Here is a 20,703-nt window from a genome sequence, read left to right as displayed (position 1 = left end):
ACTTTTATGAAAAATATTTTTAAAGAAAGAAAAAAGAAATGGAAGCCTTGTGAAATGAGGTTAAGAAAACTTAAAGGCAAGTCTCACAGTGGCAGGGCACATTAGAAAAGATACAGACATGTGCTTACTCAATGAAGTAGATCATCCCCGTATCAGTGTAGGCCATTTCCCAGTTTTTGGGCAGCGGTTCCAGATTCTCGTCTCTCATCATATAATTTCTAAAGTCCATGGAACTATTTGTTTGGTTGTAACTTGGGACAGTCTTTATCCAATCAGACGACTCAGAATGCCTCTCTCTGTTTTCTGCTATTCCAACAGAACAGCGTGAGAAGTAGATAAAGTTACATTCTCTTCAAACAGCCTTAATTCTAACAAAATGCCAAATATATATTGCAAATTTCCTTGTCTACTATGTCCACATTCTGCTATAACTTTTGAAAAAACAAATAAACACACTGATTTTCTTTTAATTTGCTAAGTGACATTAACCCTGTACAGCACCTCTGATGCTAGTCAGGGAAAGAAGCAAAAAAACAACAATAGAATCAATTCTGTATATACTAAATATAGATCAATCAATATTATACTAAAACAACAGCCACAGCAGCACCTATACAGTTCTTTTATGTGACAGGCTCTATTTTCAGCACTTTACATATATTAACTCATAATTCTCACAGCAACCCCTGTGAGTATATATTATTACTATTGCCATTTTATAGAAGAGGAAACTAAGGCCCCAACAAGGTTAATAAGTTAATTAGTCAAGGTTACACAGCTAATAAACAGCAAAGCTAGGATTTGAATTTAAAGGGTCCATGTTCTTAACTGCTTTATCAAGCTGCCTTGTGCACATTTTAACACAGGCCTTTAAAAGAATACTAATTTTTTAAAATAAACTCAATAGACTACTGTTGTTAAATATAATTCTCTGTTGGTAATATTAAAATCCTTTTAGAGTTCCAAAGTCCACAATGTAGGTAAGAATACTAAAATTTGGTGACTCTCTAGGGAGTTCACAATTCATGCACTTAAACTTGTTTCTAGAACTTAAAAGATAATATAACTGTAATAACTCCAAACTTTGGGGCAATTGCTTCAGTATCAGAGACTCTTAGAAGAGGCCTTAGATATCATTCTATGTCATTCTTTATAGTACTTTCCACTCCAACCATCCTTTATCCAACCAAGTTCTATAATCCACTAATCCTACTACTTACTGCCTTTCACTGTTCCTCACCCCGATCCATGCCCTAGCCATGTCCTCACTGCCCTACTTACCCAACTTAAATTCCATGATCAACCACTATACTCACTCCCTTGTAAATACTCCTGATTCCTTTTACCCTACTTTACTTCACCATACTTGACTGGCTGAACTATAATTCTACTTAAATCTTACTCTCCACATACTCCTTGCCAGTAATGTAGCTGAAAGCAGGCGATAGTAACTACTTCGCTTTTAACTCATGATCAGTAGCCTCAAGAGGGCATTTAATGATGTATGACAATCATAGGGCATTTCTTTAGTCCATTCTCTCTGAACTCTCCTAGATAACGATTCATACCTTCCTTCTCCTTAAATCTTCTCCTACTTCTGCCTTATCCCTAATCTCATTTGATGACCTTGTTTCCTATTTCACTGAGAAAATAGATGCAAGCAGAACTTCCACAAATTCCCACCATTATATCTACATAGCAACTGTGCCCATTTTACTCTACCTTCTGTTACAATGGAAGAACTAACTGTGTTTCTAAGCAGATATCTCTATCCCCTCTTGCCTACACACAAGAGGGAGTGTACAAACTGCCTCCCACACACTCTTGGATACACTCCCTTTATTAACAATGAAGAGTCTGGAACACCTGGTTTAACAGCTGTCTTATATGACAAACATAAACTATGGAGCTTACAGATGGGTTTACCTCTAAGGCAACTGCAGTGCTCACTGAAAGGCTCTGCATTAGGAAGTAAAAAAAAGGGCATTTTCTTTTCCTTCAAATTAAGAACATATAAATTCCCATTTGGGGACAGAGTCATGGTTTCTAATCCCAGTCTTAAGCATTTAAAAATGTCAACATAATTTTGAGGAGAGGTAAAGCTGACATCAAAATCAAAAGTCTCTAGGGATATGATGACTTCCCTTAACAACTCTAAAGAATTAGATATGAATTCACCTAAACCTTTTTAGACCCGTTTTCACCAAAATATATTGGTGTAATTCATTGAGCATATCTGCGACACAACAATGTGAGATGTTAGGACCATAAAACAGGACTCACACTCTGGAGGGGGACACAAGCAATGAATGTATTAAAACAATAGATAATAGCAAATTTTAATAACTGATAAAGGAAAACAACAGGATACTTTGGGAAAATGATAATGGTAATGGATTCTGCAAATTTGAAGATATAATCAAATTTTTTCATTTATTAGTACAACAAAAATATTTTTTTAGCCTTCTACTATGTGCTAAACATGGTTTATGGCTCAAGAAATAGCACAATGAAACAAAACAAGCAAAATTCCAACCCTTATGAACCTTATATTCTAGTGTTTTGAATGGAATTATTATCATAAATAGCACTGAAATCAGTTCTGCTGTGATTCCGTGGTTTCCTATTTATACTCTTAACTAGCAGTACAAGAATCTCCTAAGCCAGGGGTCTCAACCTCCAACCCCCGGACCTCAGACTGGTACCAGTCCATGGCCTGTTAGGAACCGGGCCGCACAGCAGGAGGTGAGGTGAGGGGCGGGTGAGTGAGCGAAGCTTCATCTGTATTTACAGCCGCTCCCCATCACTCACATTACCGCCTGAACTCCGTCTCCTGTCAGATCAGCGGCGGCATTAGATTCTCTTAGGAGCGCAAACCCTACTGTGAACTGCAATGCGGGGGATCTAGGTTGCGCACTCCTAATGAGATCCAATGCTTGATGATCCGAGGTGGAGCTGAGGTGGTGTACTAGCGCTGAGGAGCGGCTGCAAATACAGATTATCATTAGCAGAGGAACTTTGACTGCAAATACAGATTATCATTAGCAGAGAACTTTGACTGCACAGAGACCATAACTAAATCAAGGGTACTGAATCATCCCAAAACATCCCCCACTCCGCCCCAGTCCGTGGAAAACTTGTCTTCATGAAACCAGTCCCTGGTACCAAAAGATTGGGGGACTGCTGCGTAAGCAATCACTACATTATGTAGGGGTACCAAAAGGAGAAGATTCTCCACCACTAAATTTCTGTTGGTTTTGCATTTAATGGAACAATATGACAGTCAAGTTTGGAAATTTTCTTTGAGTGATTCAGAATTTTAAACTCAAACATATTGCTAACAACCTTTCAGATAAATATTTTTAGCATACTTCTAAATCTTTGTTTTGGTTGAAGGCTATATCTTAAAACGTCTACATTTTGTTCTAATTCTGTAGAGTAGGACTTAGGCCAACAAGATTCCCATATGCAAGCACCAGAAATGAATCTCAAATCTTTTAGGCAGCAGGGTAATGGCAAATTGTATTATTATCAATACTAATGATAGTTTATAATTGATTTATCAAAACTGTCACTAATGATAGTTTATAATTGATTTATCAAAACTGCCACTTGGAGCAACTCACTTCAGCTTACAAGATGGTCAACAGAGATACACTGTTTCACACAAAACCTTAAAAAAAACCCCTGAGAATCCCATCACTTTCTCTGCATGTGCTTTGTGGAAAATTTTACTACTTCCAATTCAGTGTCATATTAAAGTCAGCCTTGAGGATCAGCCAGAAGTTGTCTACCTACTGACGAACCTGCATTTCCACTACCGTTAACAGCTTCCTTGTCTTCATCTTCTTCCTCTTCAGGAAGAGAACTGTCCATTCTTTCCATCTTGCTGACAGATGTAGTTCGTTTTCTTTGGGATTCTGTGTCAAACTCATTATCAAAGAGGACCTGATCAACTGGATCTGGCTGGAAAGGGCTGGGTTCTGCTGGAGGCTTGGGAGTTCCATAGAAGTTTCCTGAAGTGGACAAAATAACAGCTGCTGAAAGTGTTGAATGCTGAATTGAGAGTCAGAACAAAATGATCTAGTGTATGTCTCTGCCCTGTTATCTTATACGGAAGTTTTTGAATACCCACCGTTGGCTAAAAGGAGGCCAAAGCACTTTTTCTTGGGAGAGGAGGAGACAGAAAGACCAGGAAGAACTTATTTCTCAAGTGCCCTAACACTATATACTATCTAACATTATCTAACACTTTAAGACTATTTGTACCTAAGGCCAGGAAGTTGACTTTACGTATGTAGGTTAGTTATTCCTACAGGGCTTGCTTTGCATGAGTTCTATATTAGGGCCTAATTTCTGAATTTAAATGCATCAATGCTCTTGTGTAAGACGAACTGGCATAAAAAGTGGGAGTAAAGGAGGAGAAAACTAACTCAAATAATTTTGTTCTGATATGTAACATAATGAACTATTTTGGTAAAATAAGGAAATATGCAGGCAAAGGATAAAGCTAAGAACCAACCAGTCTGTTCTGAAATGTAGGCTGCTTATGTAAAAGTAATTTTTAAAAAGTTTTTCTGAGCATTTTAATTATATTATTTTATCTGGCAATTTATTGAACAAATAGAGAATTTATTAGCATAACTCAATATTGGCTTACTCTCAGGAAAGCAAGAAATACTTTAATATGTTGTCTTGTAAATCAGTAATTTTTGCAGTAAAAATGAATGTCCCAGAATAGAATGAAAACAACTGAATATCTGCTCAGTTTTCCATGTAGTCCCCAATAGGCAGCCACGTACAATGGAAAATGTTCAGTGGGTCTAGCTACATTAAAAGTTTGTGGCTCCTGCTAGTTTTGACCTTATATCAACCACTATGCTGACGTTATAGAAAGATAAACATGGACAGGGAATAAAATACTCATCATCTTCTTCTTTTATTTTAAAAAAAATCTCCAAATTCCTTGGCTCCTAAGGAGGTAATTAAGATGCTCATTCAGGGGCTTCCCTGGTGGTGCAGTGGTTGGAAATCTGCCTGCCAATGCAGGGGACACGGGTTCGAGCCCTGGTCTGGGAGGATCCCACATGCCGCGGAGCGACTGAGCCCGTGAGCCACAATTACTGAGCCTGCGCGTCTAGAGCCTGTGCTCCACAACAGGAGAGGCCGCGATGGTGAGGGGCCCGCGCACCGCGATGAAGAATGGCCCCCACTTGCCACAACTGGAGGAAGCCCTTGCGCAGAAACGAAGACCCAACACAGCCATAAATAAATAAATAAATAAATAAAAGATGCTCATTCATATACAGTAAATTAATGGGGTATATAATGGATTATTTTTCCAAGATGAAAACAACAACAACAACAACATAGGTTGTTCACCACATCAGTGAGGCAAATCTACAAATAACATGGTTTACCTTAAGTCGTGCTTGCTTTGAGGGGGTAAGTATTAAGATAAATTCTTTGGAAATTTGACTTCGGGAGTTAATTGTCATTAAAATACTCAAGACAATGGAATCAAAATAATAAGCCTTTTCAACCACATCTTGCCTCTCCCCACTCAACTACTCCCTTGCTTCCAAACCCACGTTTGAAATGGAGTTACTCCTGTCATGCAGATGGATGGAAAGCTTCATATTAAAACAGACTAAGAGGATCTCTGCAAACTTTCTGGCCCATAAGTAAAGCAAGGACCAATGAAAAATCCAGTTCACATTTCTCTGGGACAGAGGGCACAGAAATGCTCCAAACAGAGGTTTGGTTGGGGAATAGGATGCTCTAGGGTCTCATTTTTTCCTGCATTATGTCCAATAATAATCCAAGAAATTTGGATGTACCATGAAAAAGTTAAAAGTCCACTTTTACTTTTTTTTTTTTTTTCAGTTTTTCTAAGGACGGTAGTTTTACAGGAGACACTAGAAACACATTTTACTGTGTATTCTTAGTAATTATTATCTGACTCTAGGGTGAAAATTAGAGAAATTCAGGATATTGTGATTGCTATATCCATAATCACTGATAAGAATTTAGAACTTCATAATAAATTCTGGCAGTTTCCTTATTTTAAAAAAATTATTGGCTTAGATTAAAAAAGAAAACTAGCATTGCTTATAAGTAAATTGGATCTATTTTTCTTGAATTGTTGGTAAATATCAAGATTTCAGATATTGGAAGGTTCAGAATTACAAGGTTTGTGAACCTTGACTATAGTTATTCACAGAAAAAGTTTTTCATCTTTTTGAAGCTGTTTTGGAGCTTTTTCTTTTTCTCTTTTTTCTTTTCTGAAGGGTTTTCATTTTTACAATAGAACAGTCAACCATTACAGATTTTAAACCTATATAAAATCATATACAATAGTGTTAGAATAGTATTAGAAACTTATTTACTTATTTATTTACACATCCCCAGATACTAACTTTTGCCAGATTCCTTTCAGGTCTCCCCTTTTTCCCTCTTTAATGACACACATATACAGTCACATATATAATTAAAGCCCTAATTTCCTGTCTCTGTTCTTCCCACTCTCTCCCCGAGTTATCCTTATGTTGGTATATGTCATTTCCCTGCATATTATGTACATCTAGGACATATGTATATGCATACATAACATATAAATACTATTGTTTTAATAAAAGCTTCATGGAGTGTTTATGACATTTCATATCTTTTTTTCTAAACAGTATACTGTCCGTATCCTTTTGCAACCTTCTTTTTATACAACTGTATTTCTAAGACTTTTTCCTGTTGATACGTGTAGATTCTAGTCACCTAACTGTTATATAATAGTCCATTTTTATGAACAAATTAAAATGTATTTTATTAATTCCTCTACTAAAAGAGAGTTGGTTGCATTCCCTTATTGTTTCAAATGATGCTATAATGACTATTCGGGTACATGTCTGCATATGTACATAGACAAGGGTTTTTCTATAGCAGGCATCCAGAGAGGGAACTGCTAGGTCAGAGTTAGGTGCATCTTTGAATTTACTAGCTATTGCCAAGATGCTCTCCAAAGGGATTGTATCATTATATACTCTCGCCAGCTGTGTGTGGCGGTTTCCATTTCCCACAATTATCAGACTTTAAAATTTCTGTCAATCTTATGGGTGTGAAATGGTGGATGACTGTTCATGTTCTTAACAGAAGCAAATGTAGAGGAGTATCTTTGTGATCTAGGGGCAGAGAAGGACTTCTTAAACGAAACTTCAAAGCATAAATCATAAGGAAAACAGTGATAAATCTGATAGACAAAAGTTAAGGATTTCTGTTTAATGAAGAAACACAGGACAAGGTTATTAGGTGACAGAATGGGAGAAAACATCTATATCCAATAAGGGATTAATATCTAAATATCTAAGGAATGTCTACAAACTGCAATGTGATTGAGATCCCACTTTTTAAAAAATGGACAAAGCAAATGAATAGACAATTTGCATTAGTCCAAGAAAACTAACAAGCATATGAAAAGATGCTCAAACTCTCTGACTACCAGAGAAACTAAAATTAAAATGAGATACCACTTCTACAACCATCAGATTGGCAAAATTATAAAGCTGGACGATGCCAAGTGTTGAGGAGTACGTGGAGTCATTACTGTATCTGCTACAGAACCAAATCCCTATGGCACTGCTGATGGGAATAGAGACTGCAGAGCTACCCAAAACTACTTCATCACATTAACTATAGGTATACCTTATAACCCAACAATTGGATACATATTCCACAGACATTCTCACACAGGTCTGTAAGAAGACGTGTGTGAGGATGTTGCAGATTTATCTGTGGTGATGAGGAGTTGCAGGCAATCTGCAAGTCCGTCACTAGGAGAATGGTTAGGTAGTGGAGTCACAACATGGAGTACTGTGCAGCAGTTAAAAAACAATGAATTACATGCAAATACAGTACAGCAACATGGATGAATCTAAAAAACACAGTAATAAGTGAAAACAGTTAACAACTAATGAGATACATTTAGAACATGGTCCAGATGTAAATAATAAATACATGTACACAAGACACAATATACATTTTGCAAGAACACATGCAAACAAAAACATATACATTAAACACATCAGAATGGTTGCCTGTAAGAGGGAGGTGAATGAGAGCAGGCTATTTGCATAAAAGTAAAAAATAAGCGGCTGCCATTTCCTCTGAGAAGTCTCCACTGGCCATCTTATCTGAATAAGATATTCTTATTATTTCCTTTAAATCCCTTGTTTTTGTTTCCTTCATAACATCTCAATTTGGCTATTTTGTTTGTTTTTTGACTGCCTTCCCCACTAAGATATAGGATTTATGAAGGCAGTATCATTTCAGTATTGCTCAGCACAGCATCTCTAGCCCCTCTGATAGTGCTTGGCACATAGTATGAAAGAAGGATCAAATAAATTAATAAATAATGAATGAGTCATGGGAGCTAAGCCCAGAAAGGGTGGCTGGGTCAAACTTAGCAGGCAAAAGGAAATCATTAAAGATTCTGAAGGAGAGAGACATGACCAGAACTGCACTTGAGGAGGACTAGCATAGTAGCAACGAGCAGGGGGGATTGGTGAGAGGGAAGAGACTGGAACAAATGAGATCAACTGCGACAGCCAGCATGAGCTAGTCCAGTGAGCCTGCAATGAGGTCATGAAAGTAAAAAGAAAGGCAGTGCGAAAGCTGCTACAAAGGAAGAAATGACTAGATTTGGTAACACACTAGATGAAAACTGTGAGAAAAAGAAAGAAGTAAATGAAGACTCCCCTGTTTTGAGCTCTTGGTGCAGCTAAAGAGAGAAATTATTCTTTTGGATAGAGCACAAATGCATATTTGGATATGCTGAATTCATGGTTAGATACTTATTGAACACCATCTCTAGGCACTGAAGATAATATTGAGTAAGAAAGACGTGATATCTGCTTTCACAGAGCTTGTGAAAAAGGCAATTATAATAGCTGATAAAGCAATGATGGAGAAGTACAGGGTGCTATGGGAGTGCACAAGCTTGCCAGTGAAGAGTGTTAGATAAAGAAAAAAAAAAAAGATCTAACAAAGAATCATTTAAAAGTTGAAATTGATCTTAAATCAGTACTTCCTAGAATCAAGTGAGTAAAGAGTTATGAAAAGAAAACCAATTTTTCTGTTTTTGTTATTTTCCTCCTCAAATCTATATTCTCTTTTCTCCAAGAGAGGCAAGGTATAAATAGATTTTTTAAATTGTACTGTAGTTTTATTTCCAACCACAAACAGAACTCACAAATACTTGTGGAGTTCATATGATGAATGTGAATTACTATGAAATACGCATACTGGCCAGTTTGAATGATTTTAGTATACTGTTCACAATCAACTTTATAACATAGAATGCGTTTGCTTATTGTTTAATCCCATTTTAATTAATAAATTATAAATAGCCTAATCAAAAGAAAAATCTCCCAAAGACTGATAGAAAAAACGTTTAAAAAATGGTATTTTACTGACCAAATTCCCTCTGAAATAATTCCAATCAATCAGATAGTGTTCTGGGTTGCTGTTGTCAATATTTGAGGACATACCATCATACGTTCCACTTTCTAATAATGCTCCACTCTCTTCCAGTGCTTTGAACTGTTCAACAGAAATGAAATTATAGTCCACCCCTGGTACTTCCCCATCCCTGGGGGCCCTTGTAGTGCCTAAGGAAAAAAAAAAAAAAAAACAAGAAAAAAATAGGTTGTAAAGTGCTTTTAAACTTATAAAACATTGAGAATAATAGAAAATTCAGTTTATAGAGAACACATGGGAAACAGACTACTGAATATATTGCATCTTCTAGAATGATGATCAGAGAATTTTAGGCAAATTAACATTCCTAGGTGAAAGTAGGACAATAAATAATGTAGGATGAGTAAATATACTTTAACAAAAGCTACAGATGGCTATGAAATTCAAAATTACAAAGATTAAAATGTTAGTGTCCAAGAAAGCTTAACTTTCCAAGACACAACAGTTAATTCTTCTTTTAAACCTCAATTATTATTACTTAATATTTGAAGGAGAGATAAGTCCACCAAGGATAGGCTTCATTTTCATGTAGCTACCTTACATATTTTTTACTTCCTTACATAAATGTAAACTAACATTCTACTTACTAGAGTTGTAAAGGACAATAAAAAAAGAAAAACAACTTTTAAAAACTCTCACTGAGCTCCATTTAAAAAACTTGAACAAGTATTAATTATGAAATTATTTTAGACTAATGAATAAAGGGCTTAGGGCTTAAGATAGGAACTCACATATTGCTTCTTAGCCATTATTCTCTTCAAGTAATTTCAAAATATTAAGCAGTAAATTGCTTAATGAAATTCACTACAGCAACAGAGCACTAAATTTCTATCTATTAAGGAATTAATGCCAAAGTAAAATGTTTCTTTCAGATCCAAGATATAAATTCAGGTTATGGCAGCATTGCTATATTTTACTGAATTTCACTGAACAAGCATCAATATTTTTTTGAACTGATATTGGAAATATTTCAAATACTAGAGAATACAAAAAAGAGATCCAGGTACTTAGCCTGGAAATAGGGTTGGGATACTGTCCTTCCAAGGATGCCTTCCCAAGCCTATTCCTCTATTTATGCTCCCTATTTGTTAATAGCACTCCAAGCCAGAAACCTGTCAGTCACCTTGGGTTCTTCCCTCTGCTCTACATCCAGTCACCAAATTTGGTTGATTCCATCTCCTAAATACCTGTAGGATCTATATACTTGTCTTCATTCTCACACTCACTTAATTCATATCATTATCTATGGCCTGTATTGTTGGCCTCCCAGGGTCAACCCTTTCTTCTCCCTGGCTACACCCCTTACCAAAACTGCAGCCAGTTTGACTTTTCTAAAACAATCTTGAGCGAAAAACCTCTAAACCCATCAATGGTTCCCATGATCCTGGCATAAAATCCAGACTCTACCTCTTCAGCTTCTTTCTTGCCTCACGCCTTTCACATTCTAGGTTTTAGCCATAATAGATTTTTTTTTTCCAATTCTTTTAATCTTCCTTGCACTCGCTTAACTCTAAGGCTTTTGTCCAAGCCATTCTTTTCCTTGGAAGACTTCCTATTCCCTTTGTCTCTTACCTCAGCTAACTCCTACTCATCCTTCAGGTCCTGGTTTAGAAAGCTTCTTTAGAGAACCTTCCTTGATTCCCATCTAGGGTATGGCAATATGCAGGGACTACGTCTACTTGGTTCAGAGCAATAGCCCCAAGTCTTGGCACCATGTAAGAACCACAGTAGGTACTCAATATAGAGAGTTGTCAAATAAATTAAGTGAAATTTTATACAAATGGAATTAGCACAGTGCCTGGCAATATGCTATCATTATTATAAATGAATTCATGGGAAACTATTAATTGCTTTTACTTTTTAGTGGCATTACATTCTATTACATTTTGTAACATGTGAAAAAAATCCACAATGATGATGATAAAATATTAATGGTGATGATCTCAGAAAATAATGATTAAGCCAACATTCTAAGCAACAAAGACTGTAATCAATGAATTTTTCCCCCTTATTTTTACCCAGCTTTTTATAAAAATGAGCATTTCTTTGTCTTACATCACACAGGATACGAAATTAATTAGGAAAGCATAACTTCCCTTTTTCTTAACATTTTTTCATTATCAAATTTTTGTTTCTCATATACTGACTAAAATTACACTGTTAGATTCCCCAAATCAACAGCTTTTAGTTCCATATTAAGTAAAAGTTAACATTAGAAAATAAATTCAGCTATTAAATTTATGATTAGCCGCTGTGATAGATGGAAAAACATGGCCACATATTTTGCACCTCCTCCCATCAAGAGATGGGGCCTGTTGCCTCACCTCTTGTATCTGGACTGGACTATAGCTTGCTTCGAATAATTTAATGTGATGCTGTGCAAGTTCAGGAGTCTAGATTTCCATCTTTGCCTCCTTGGAATAGTCCCACCACCATGTACAGATGTCCAGGCGAGACTACTGAATGATGAGAGAGAGTCCCAACCAACAAACAGCACCAAGGCCCCAGACATGTCAGTGAGGCCAGTTTAGCCCTTCCAACCCCAGCGGAGCTGCCAGTGACTGCAGCCACATGAGTGGGCCCAGCTGAGCTCAGTCAACTCATGACATCATGAGAAATAATACATGATGGTTATTTTAAGCCGTTATGTTCTAGGGTAGTCTGTTATGCAGCAAAGGCTAATTTAAATATTACCTAAATAAACTCTACTATAAAACATAATGACTACATAAAACCCAATTTAAGAGCAAACCATATTATAGATAATACTATTTAAAAAAGCACTGACCCGAGGGGCAGGAGCAACTCTGCGTTTTAGTCTGGGATGATTATTAATGGTACAATTTTGAGCAAGCACTTAATCCCTCTGGGCTTTGTTCTCTTTCTGCAACGTGGCATTGAGCAAGATGGTGTTCATGATTCTTTCCATTAACAGACATAAAATGTTATGTGTGATTCCAACATATATATTTCCAAGACTCACAAAGTAGCTTTAATGTTAATTCTTTTTACAAATGTATTATAAATTTTCACTTCTTCCCCCTCAAAATATGTACTCTCATACACATAAAAAGTGCTCTACCTTCCCCTACCCTACCACATTGCCATAAGCATTCCAGAAAATTTACCTTTCTATTCTCCTGATACTCTATATGTTTAATGTAAAGCTTTGTACATCCCCTCCAGTCAACACTATATTTCTCCTTTTTACATAAAACTTCCTCCAAGTTCTGCTTACTCAGTCTCCAATTCCTCTCCTCTCATTCTCTCGTGGGCCCATTCCAATCAGATCACTGCCCCAACCACTCCCACTGAGACAATTTGTTATGTGCAACAGGAGTCTCCACTTTGCTTAACCCAATGGTCAAGTCTCAGTCCTCACGTTACTTGGCCAATCAACAACCTTTGATATAACTGACCCCTCCCTCCTTTTTGCTTTACTCTGAAATATACAGAAAAGTACAGAAAACATATATATGTATAAAGTTTAACAAGTAATAATAAAGCAAACTCATCCAGGTGAAGAAATAGAACATTACCAGGGTGCCAAAAGCCCCCTTGTGTGCCTCCAATCATAAATCTCTCCCTCCCTCCACCCCCAAAGTAACCATCATCTTGACATTTGTGATGATGATTTCCTTTCCTTTTAAAAATGTTTTTACCAACTAAGTAATGCATTTCTGAGCAACACAGCTTAGTGTTGCCTGTTTTGTAACTTCATATGAAGGGAATCATATCATATGCATCCTTTTGTGTCCACATCAATACTTGTTATCAGGTTTTTAAACTTCTGCCAACGTGCTAAGTATGTAAAGGCATCTCACTGCGTATTTAATGTGCAGCTGCCTTATGAGATTAAACATTCTTTTTCATATATTTACTAGCCACAGAGATTTCTTCTGTTGTGAAGTGGCTGTTCAAGTCTTTTGCCATTTCTCTACTGGGTTGCCTGCCTTTTTAGAATTGTAGTTCTTTACATTCTGGATACTACATTACTTCATCAAATCTAAGTAATCAACAGCTTCTAAAATGCACCATTATTTTATCCCTAAAAAATAAAAAAAACCTGGCAATTATAATTGAAAGATTTCATGTATTGTAAGATGTATTCCAATTGTAGAGAGGTTAAAATGTGAAATAATTGTGTCAGTATTGAAGCACTGCATCTTTTGCCAGGTATATGTGTTGCAAATGAGGTATTTCTGCTAAAATGTGAAATATGCTTTCTTCAGATACTGCTTTCTGCAAAATCATGCACCAAAAATAAGAGAAGATTATGGAGAAAATAGGATAGGGTTGATCCCTGAAAACTTATTGCAACTTTGTAAACAGAGCACTTGGTAAAATCAATAACAATCCCAATGAAAAATATTAGTACAGTTTAAAAGATATTTTATATTCCTAATAAAAAAATACTAGAGTAAATAAAATATTTTGTCTTTAAAAACAATAAGAACAAAAAGAAATGAAAGGAAAAGGTGGCTTGACAGAAAGGGGTACATGGAGGGTTGAGGCTACTGAATAACGAAGATAAGGCAAAAGGTGCAATCAAAAATTTTAAGATAAAGCACAAGTTCAAATTGAGAAAAGAGGCCAAATTGAGGTGAACAGGCATCATACATAGTAGAAACAACATTCAGCTATGTTTGTATATTCTGTGTTTACTTGATGATATAAAACATTAGCTGGGGCAAATGAAATAAGAACCAATATTACCTCAGTTCAGTTGACATCATTCAACTACCTACTTACCAATCACATATGAACTTACCTGCAGTATTGAAACAAATGTTGCGGAACAGACAGTATCTTCTCCCACTCTGTGATTTCTTTTCCCTTTTTTTTTTTTTTATAAATGGTCCTTTGATGACAGAAGTTTTTCATTTTAATGTAGTCAAATTTATCAGTCCTTTCCTTTATAGCTAATGGTTTTTGTGTCTTGTTGAAGAAATCCTTTCCAAGGCCATGGAGATATTCTCCATATTCTTTTTGAAAAGCATTACAGCCTTGCCTTTCACATCTAGTACTTTAATGTACTAAAACATTTTTTTTTTGGACTTGATGGGAGGTAGTAGTCCAATTTCCTTTTCTTTCCAAATGTTGTTCAACAAGATTTATTGAAAAGTCAATTATTTTCCTCCCTGATCAGCCATGGCACTTCTGTCATGGGAATCTTATATAGAAACACCCATATAAGACTGGGTGTCTATCACTGGGCTTTCTATTACATCCCATTTATCTACTGACCATTCCTGCACCTTTATCACAGTGTTGTAATTATTATACTGCCACAATAAATCTTGAGATATAGCAGAGCAATTCCACTTACCTTGTTTTTTCTATTCATAGTCTTTCTATATAAATTCTGGAATCAGGCTAAAAATGCTGGAATTTTTATGGAATCTATTAATCAATTTGCGGAGACCTGATATCTCCACCATATTGAGTCTTTAATCCATGAACAAGAAATGTCTCTCAATATATTTAGATCTTCCTTAATGTCCCTTAATTTGACCTTATAGAGATCTTTACACTTTATACTTATTTAGATTAATTTCTAGGTATTTCAAATATTTTTATGCTATACATGATATCTTTTTGTAAATTTTCATTTTCTAATTGTTGATAATATAAAAGAATATAATTGGGGGAGTTTATTTGGCCACTTTATCATGATATAATTTATCTATAATAAAAGTCACTAATTCTAATGGTACAATTCTATGAATTTTGGGAACCATTGCCCCCAAAAGTCTCCTTGTGTCCTTTTGCAGTCTCCCACCCTGTGGCAGCCACTGATCTGTCGTCACTATAGTTTTGCCTTTAATAGAATCTCATATAAATGAAATCATACATTAATTTGATTTCAGTAGCAGTTTGTGTCTGGCTTCTTTCATTCTGTATGACACTTTTGAGATTCATCCAGTTTGTTGTTAAATATCTTTTTATCACTGAGGTGTATTCCACTGTATAGATATACCAAAATTTGATTATGCATTCACCATTGGTGGACATTTGGGTTGTTTCCAGATTTTAGACAGTACTATAAATAAAGCTGCTGTACATTTACAAGTCTTTGGGTAGATTTATATTTAAATTTATGTTGGGTTAATACCTAGGAGTAGAATTGCTGGGTCATATGATAAGTGTATGTTTAACTTTATAAGAAAAAGTCCCAAAGTAGATGCACTACTTTGCATTCCCACCAACAATACATGAGAGCTATAGTTGATTTACATTATAGTTTCCATGTAGGAATTCCTTTCTGGAGCTTCTTGGCAAATCTGCTTTTTCTAAATCCCAAGAAAAATCAGTTGATGGGGAAAATGAGGGAACAAAAGGTATTATAGTTCTGCTGTGAGAATTAAAGTGTAATAATTTGAGATAGAGATGTTACTGGTTTCAACTGAAAGTAAGAGCAGGAAACACTGAAAAGTAGAATCAAATGTTAAAGCTGACATTTTCAGGGACTAGGGCAGAAGCCTAGAGTAGAGCAGCAATCACAAGCTACTCAGTCAGTCTTACCTGCAGCTGTTCCCATGCAGCAAGTGTGTGGTCAGGGCTCTGCTGCTAACGGTGGGTTGTTCTTGCAAATATAATGTTAATAAGTTTATATATATTTATACTTTACATAAATCCTGTGAGTGATGTTCCAAAAATATTACAAGTTTTGAAGGCTAGATAAGACCTTAAATTGGCAGTTTCGCTATACGATTCTGTGTAACATTTTTAACATTGGTTGGGAGATCTGAATGTTACCTGAACACTATCCAACAAAGTTTTCTGGCATTTTCCACCATTTGATATTAGCTGTGAGTTTCGGTGCTTTGTAAATACTTTAAGAGAAGAAATGCAAGAAGTGAATGTTGTTGCAGAACACTTCAACCTGAAATCAGAAACTGGTCTAAAATCTGAAGTAAAAGCAATATAGATTTCAATGGCAAAAACAAAATCAGGGCAAGAAAACAAAATATTTTCATCATTAAAAAAGAAAACAACCCTAGAGAAATAGAAATAAAAACAAAAATAAACAAATGGACCTAATGAAACTTAAAATCTTTTGCACAGCAAAGGAAACCATAAACAAGATGAAAAGACAACCCTCAGAATGGGAGATAATATTTGCAAATGAAGCAGCTGACAAAGGATTAATCTCCAAAATATACAAGCAGCTCATGCAGCTCAATATCAAAAAAAACAAACAACCCGATCCAAAAATGGGCAGAAGACCTAAATAGACATTTCTCCAAAGAAGATATACAGATTGCCAACAAACACATGAAAGGATGATCAACATCACTAATCATTAGAGAAATGCAAATCAAAACTACAATGAGGTATCACCTCACACGGGTCAGAATGAAGAGCATCAAAAAGTCTACAAACAATAAATTCTGGAGAGGGTGTGGAGAAAAGAGAACCCTCTTACACTGTTGGTGGGAATGTAAATTGATACAGCCACTATGGAGAACAGTATGGAGGTTCCTTAAAAAACTAAAAATAGAACTACCATACGACCCAGCAATCCCACTACCGGGCATATACCCTGAGAAAACCGTAACTCAAAGAGTCATGTACCACAATGTTCATTGCAGCTCTATTTACAATAGCCAGGACATGGAAGCAACCTAAATGTCCATCGACAGATGAATGGATAAAGAAGATGTGGCACATATATACAATGGAATATTACTCACCCATAAAAGGAAACAAAATTGGGTTATTTGTAGTGAGGTGGATGGACCTAGAGACTGTCATACAGAGTGAAGTAAGTCAGAAAGAGAAAAACAAATACCTCATGCTAACACATATATATGGAATCTAAAAAAAAAAAAAATGGTTCTGAGGAACCAAGGGGCAGGACAGGAATAAAGATGCAGATGTAGAGAATGGACACAAGGGCACGGGGAGGAAGAAGGGTAAGCTGGGACAAAGTGAGAGAGTGGCATGGACATATATACACTACCATATGTAAAATAGATAGCTAGTGGGAAGCAGCCGCATAGCACAGGGAGATCAGCTCGGTGCTTTGTGTCCACCTAGAGAGGTGGGATAGGGAGGGTGGGAAGGAGAAGCAAGAGGGAGGAGTTATGGGGATATATGTATATGTATAGCTGATTCACTTTGTTATACAGCAGAAACTAACACACTGTTGTAAAGTACTTATACTCCAATAAAGATGATAAAAAAAAAAAAAAAATAGTGGGTCGTGAACAAAAAAAAAAAAAAAAAGGAAACAAGCTTATATGAATGACCAATGGCTAACACCCAATTTGAAGATGCTTTTGGACATACTAAACAATTTTGTGAATGTCAATGCAAGATGAAATATATTTTTTTCTATGTCTGAATATTTGTTACCAAAAAAAATCAAGACCATCAGATAATGCAATTGATACTTTGTGTGCTTTAAATTTTCATTTCAGGACTGAAAAATTCAAATATTAAGTATGTGTGGTATTACCTTTCAAATTTTTAGATGATTTTTATTTGGCATTTATTTTGTGTTCATGTTCCCTTCTTTTAAGGTTTTCTGTTAGCAAATGGCTGTATCGGGTTGAGATCATTTAAAAGTGTTATTAAAATCTTGTTATATTAGTTTCTAATAATAATAAACCATTTGATTTTATATTGTCATTTTCTCTCTTTAAGTGTTTGGTGCACTCAGGAGAATCCATCCCACACCTCAGTGTTTATAGCCTTTATTACTGCTATAATGGTCAAGTGTAGCAGTCATTTGGGTCCCAAGGTACTTGGCTCAGCGGGTACTTCATCACAATCAGCCATAGGTTATACTATGATTAAATTGTGATGCCACTTGTCACGAATTACCAGCAACGTACTTCCCACTGGAAGGAATCTGGCTCTGGGCTCAAGCCCAAGTACACAACCAAAACCAATCCTAAAATCCCTTCTTGGAAGGTCTGTCTCCTGGAACTATTACCAGTACCAATTCTGTATCAGCCAGGGTCCAAATAGGAGCAAGAAACTATATGGTAACTTGAACAAGGACAGCTTAATGTAAAGAATTATCAACTATTTATAAAGAATTAACTAAGAGGGAATAAAAGAGAACTCTAAAGAGTACCATCCTCAAAGAGATGCTCTCAAAGTCTGGGATTCAGATCTTGCTGGAGAAGGTGTGTAGCAGCCCACTAGATGGTAGAGAAGTTTACTGGGTTGCCTTGGGACAGAGCTGGTTCACAATCAGTAGGCTGAGGCTGGTGGGCAGGGAACTGTCTGCTGGAGTACCAATAAAATTCACCAACAAGCTGCCTTGAGTGGTAGGGATGATGTAGGGGGGTGTTTTGGACTTACTAGAAAACCAGCTGGGACACTGGCTAGGCTTGCTAGAAACCCACTGGAAAACCACTTACAAGAGATATTGCTGAAATCGGGGGAGCCTGCTGGGGTCCCCACAGAACTCATCAGGAAACTGGCAGGAATTCAGCTGGTGCATTGGTGGAACTCATGAAGCCACCTATGAGGGTGTTCCTGAACTTGCTGCTGGGACTCCCCCCACCCCCACCCCTCCCCCATCCCCCTCCCCACCCCTGCCCAGGTGCACTACTGAACTTGCCACTGGGTAGATGACTGGTAGAGTGCCGCTAAAACTTACTAAGTATCATTTTGCAGGCAGAAGCAAAAAGAAAAAGACACACTGGAACCAGGAAAAGAAGCCTCTTCTTTCTAGTATCCTTCCTGCACACTCTACTGATGAAGCTTAACATTGTGTCAGGTGGTAAGCGAAAAATGTGACAGTATCATAAGCAGGCAAAAAGAGCAGATTTGAAGCCAAGAGGCAGTGAGTAATAAACAGGCAGACTAGTGTTCTGAGAGATTCTATCATGAACTAGTGTTGGATTTTTGTCAAATGTTTTTTCAGCACCTATTGAGAAGATCATATGGCTTTTCTAGTCTGTTACTATATTAATCTTCAAATGTTATACCAACCTTGCATTCCTCGGACAAATCCCACTTGGTCATAATGCGTTATCCTTCTTCTAATATTGCTATATATTGATTTGCTAAAATATTTAAAAGATTTTGAGCCTGTGTTCATGAAAAATTTTGATCTAGTTTTTATCTCACTTTTGAATAAGGATAATGCTCAGATCACAGAGTGAGGCTGGGAACTGTTCTAATTTTCAGAAGAGGTTATGTAGAATTGGCATTATTTCTTCTTTAAATATTTGGAACAATTCACCAGTACCATCTGGGCCTGAAGCTTTCTCTTTGGGAAAGTTACAAACTACAAATTTAATTTCTTTAATAGATAGAGTGCTGTTCAGTTCATCTATTTTTTCTTGAGTGAGCATTGAGAGTTTTTGTCTTCCAAGGAATTTATCCATTTCATCTGAGTTGTTGAGTTTATTGGCATAAAGTTGTTTAGCATATTCCTTATTATCCACTTAACATCTGTAGGATTTTCAGTGATGCCATCTTTCCCATTCTCAACATTGTTGTTTATCACTTTTATTAATCTGAAAGAAGCAGCTTTGGATTTCACGGATTTTTCTCTATCATTTCTCTGTTTTCTATTTTCTTGATTTCTGCTCTTATCTTTATTATTTCCTTCCTGCTACTTAATTTGGGTTTACTTTGCTCTTCTTAAGGTACAAATTTAGATCATTGATTGAGATCTTTATTATTTTCTAATATAAGTATTTAATATTATAAATTTTCCTCTAAATACTGCTCTAGCAACATCCCGCAAGTTGATATGTTGTATTGATATGTGTGATATTTTGTAATTTTCCTTGTGGCTTATTCTTTAACTCACAAGTTAGTTAGAAGTGTGCTATTTAATTTCCAAATATTTGGAGATTTTCCAGATATGTTTCTATAAATGATTTCTAATTTAATTCCATTATGATCAGAGAACATATTTTGTACGATTTAAATCCTCTTAAATTTACTGAGTCTTGTTTTATGGTCCAGAATATGGTCTATATTTGTAAATGTTCCACGTGCACTAGAAAAGAATGTATATCCTTGTGTTATTGGGTAGTATACTCTAACAAATAACAATTAGGTCAAGTTGGTTGAAAGTGTTATTTGTGTTATAACCTTGTTGATTTTTTGCTTACTTTTTCTAAAGTGGGTATTGAAATCTTGAACTATAATTATGAAGTTTTTTCTATTTTCCTTTTAGTTCTCATTCTGGTATCATTT

General features: G+C 36.1%; 1 protein-coding gene across 2 annotated transcripts in view; it reads right to left on the bottom strand.

Annotated features, from left to right (window-relative positions):
- MAGI3 (membrane associated guanylate kinase, WW and PDZ domain containing 3) overlaps positions 1–20,703 on the bottom strand; it is a 249,282-nt gene that overhangs the window by 70,173 nt on the left and 158,406 nt on the right. Inside the window, exons 3-5 of one of the 2 annotated variants that reach the window (XM_036826556.1) lie at positions 9,540–9,659; positions 3,807–4,016; positions 129–306 (exon numbers count right to left, since the gene is read on the bottom strand). In XM_036826556.1, the coding sequence (XP_036682451.1) occupies positions 129–306; positions 3,807–4,016; positions 9,540–9,659 (508 nt within the window). The remainder of the gene's footprint in view (positions 1–128; positions 307–3,806; positions 4,017–9,539; positions 9,660–20,703) is intronic. The other variant, XM_036826563.1, reaches the window with a different exon arrangement.

Source organism: Balaenoptera musculus, chromosome 1 (assembly GCF_009873245.2).
Source record: "Balaenoptera musculus isolate JJ_BM4_2016_0621 chromosome 1, mBalMus1.pri.v3, whole genome shotgun sequence".
NCBI lineage: Eukaryota > Metazoa > Chordata > Mammalia > Artiodactyla > Balaenopteridae > Balaenoptera > Balaenoptera musculus.
Note: the sequence above shows the minus strand (reverse complement) of the source record. Positions and strands in the feature narration are given on the sequence as shown.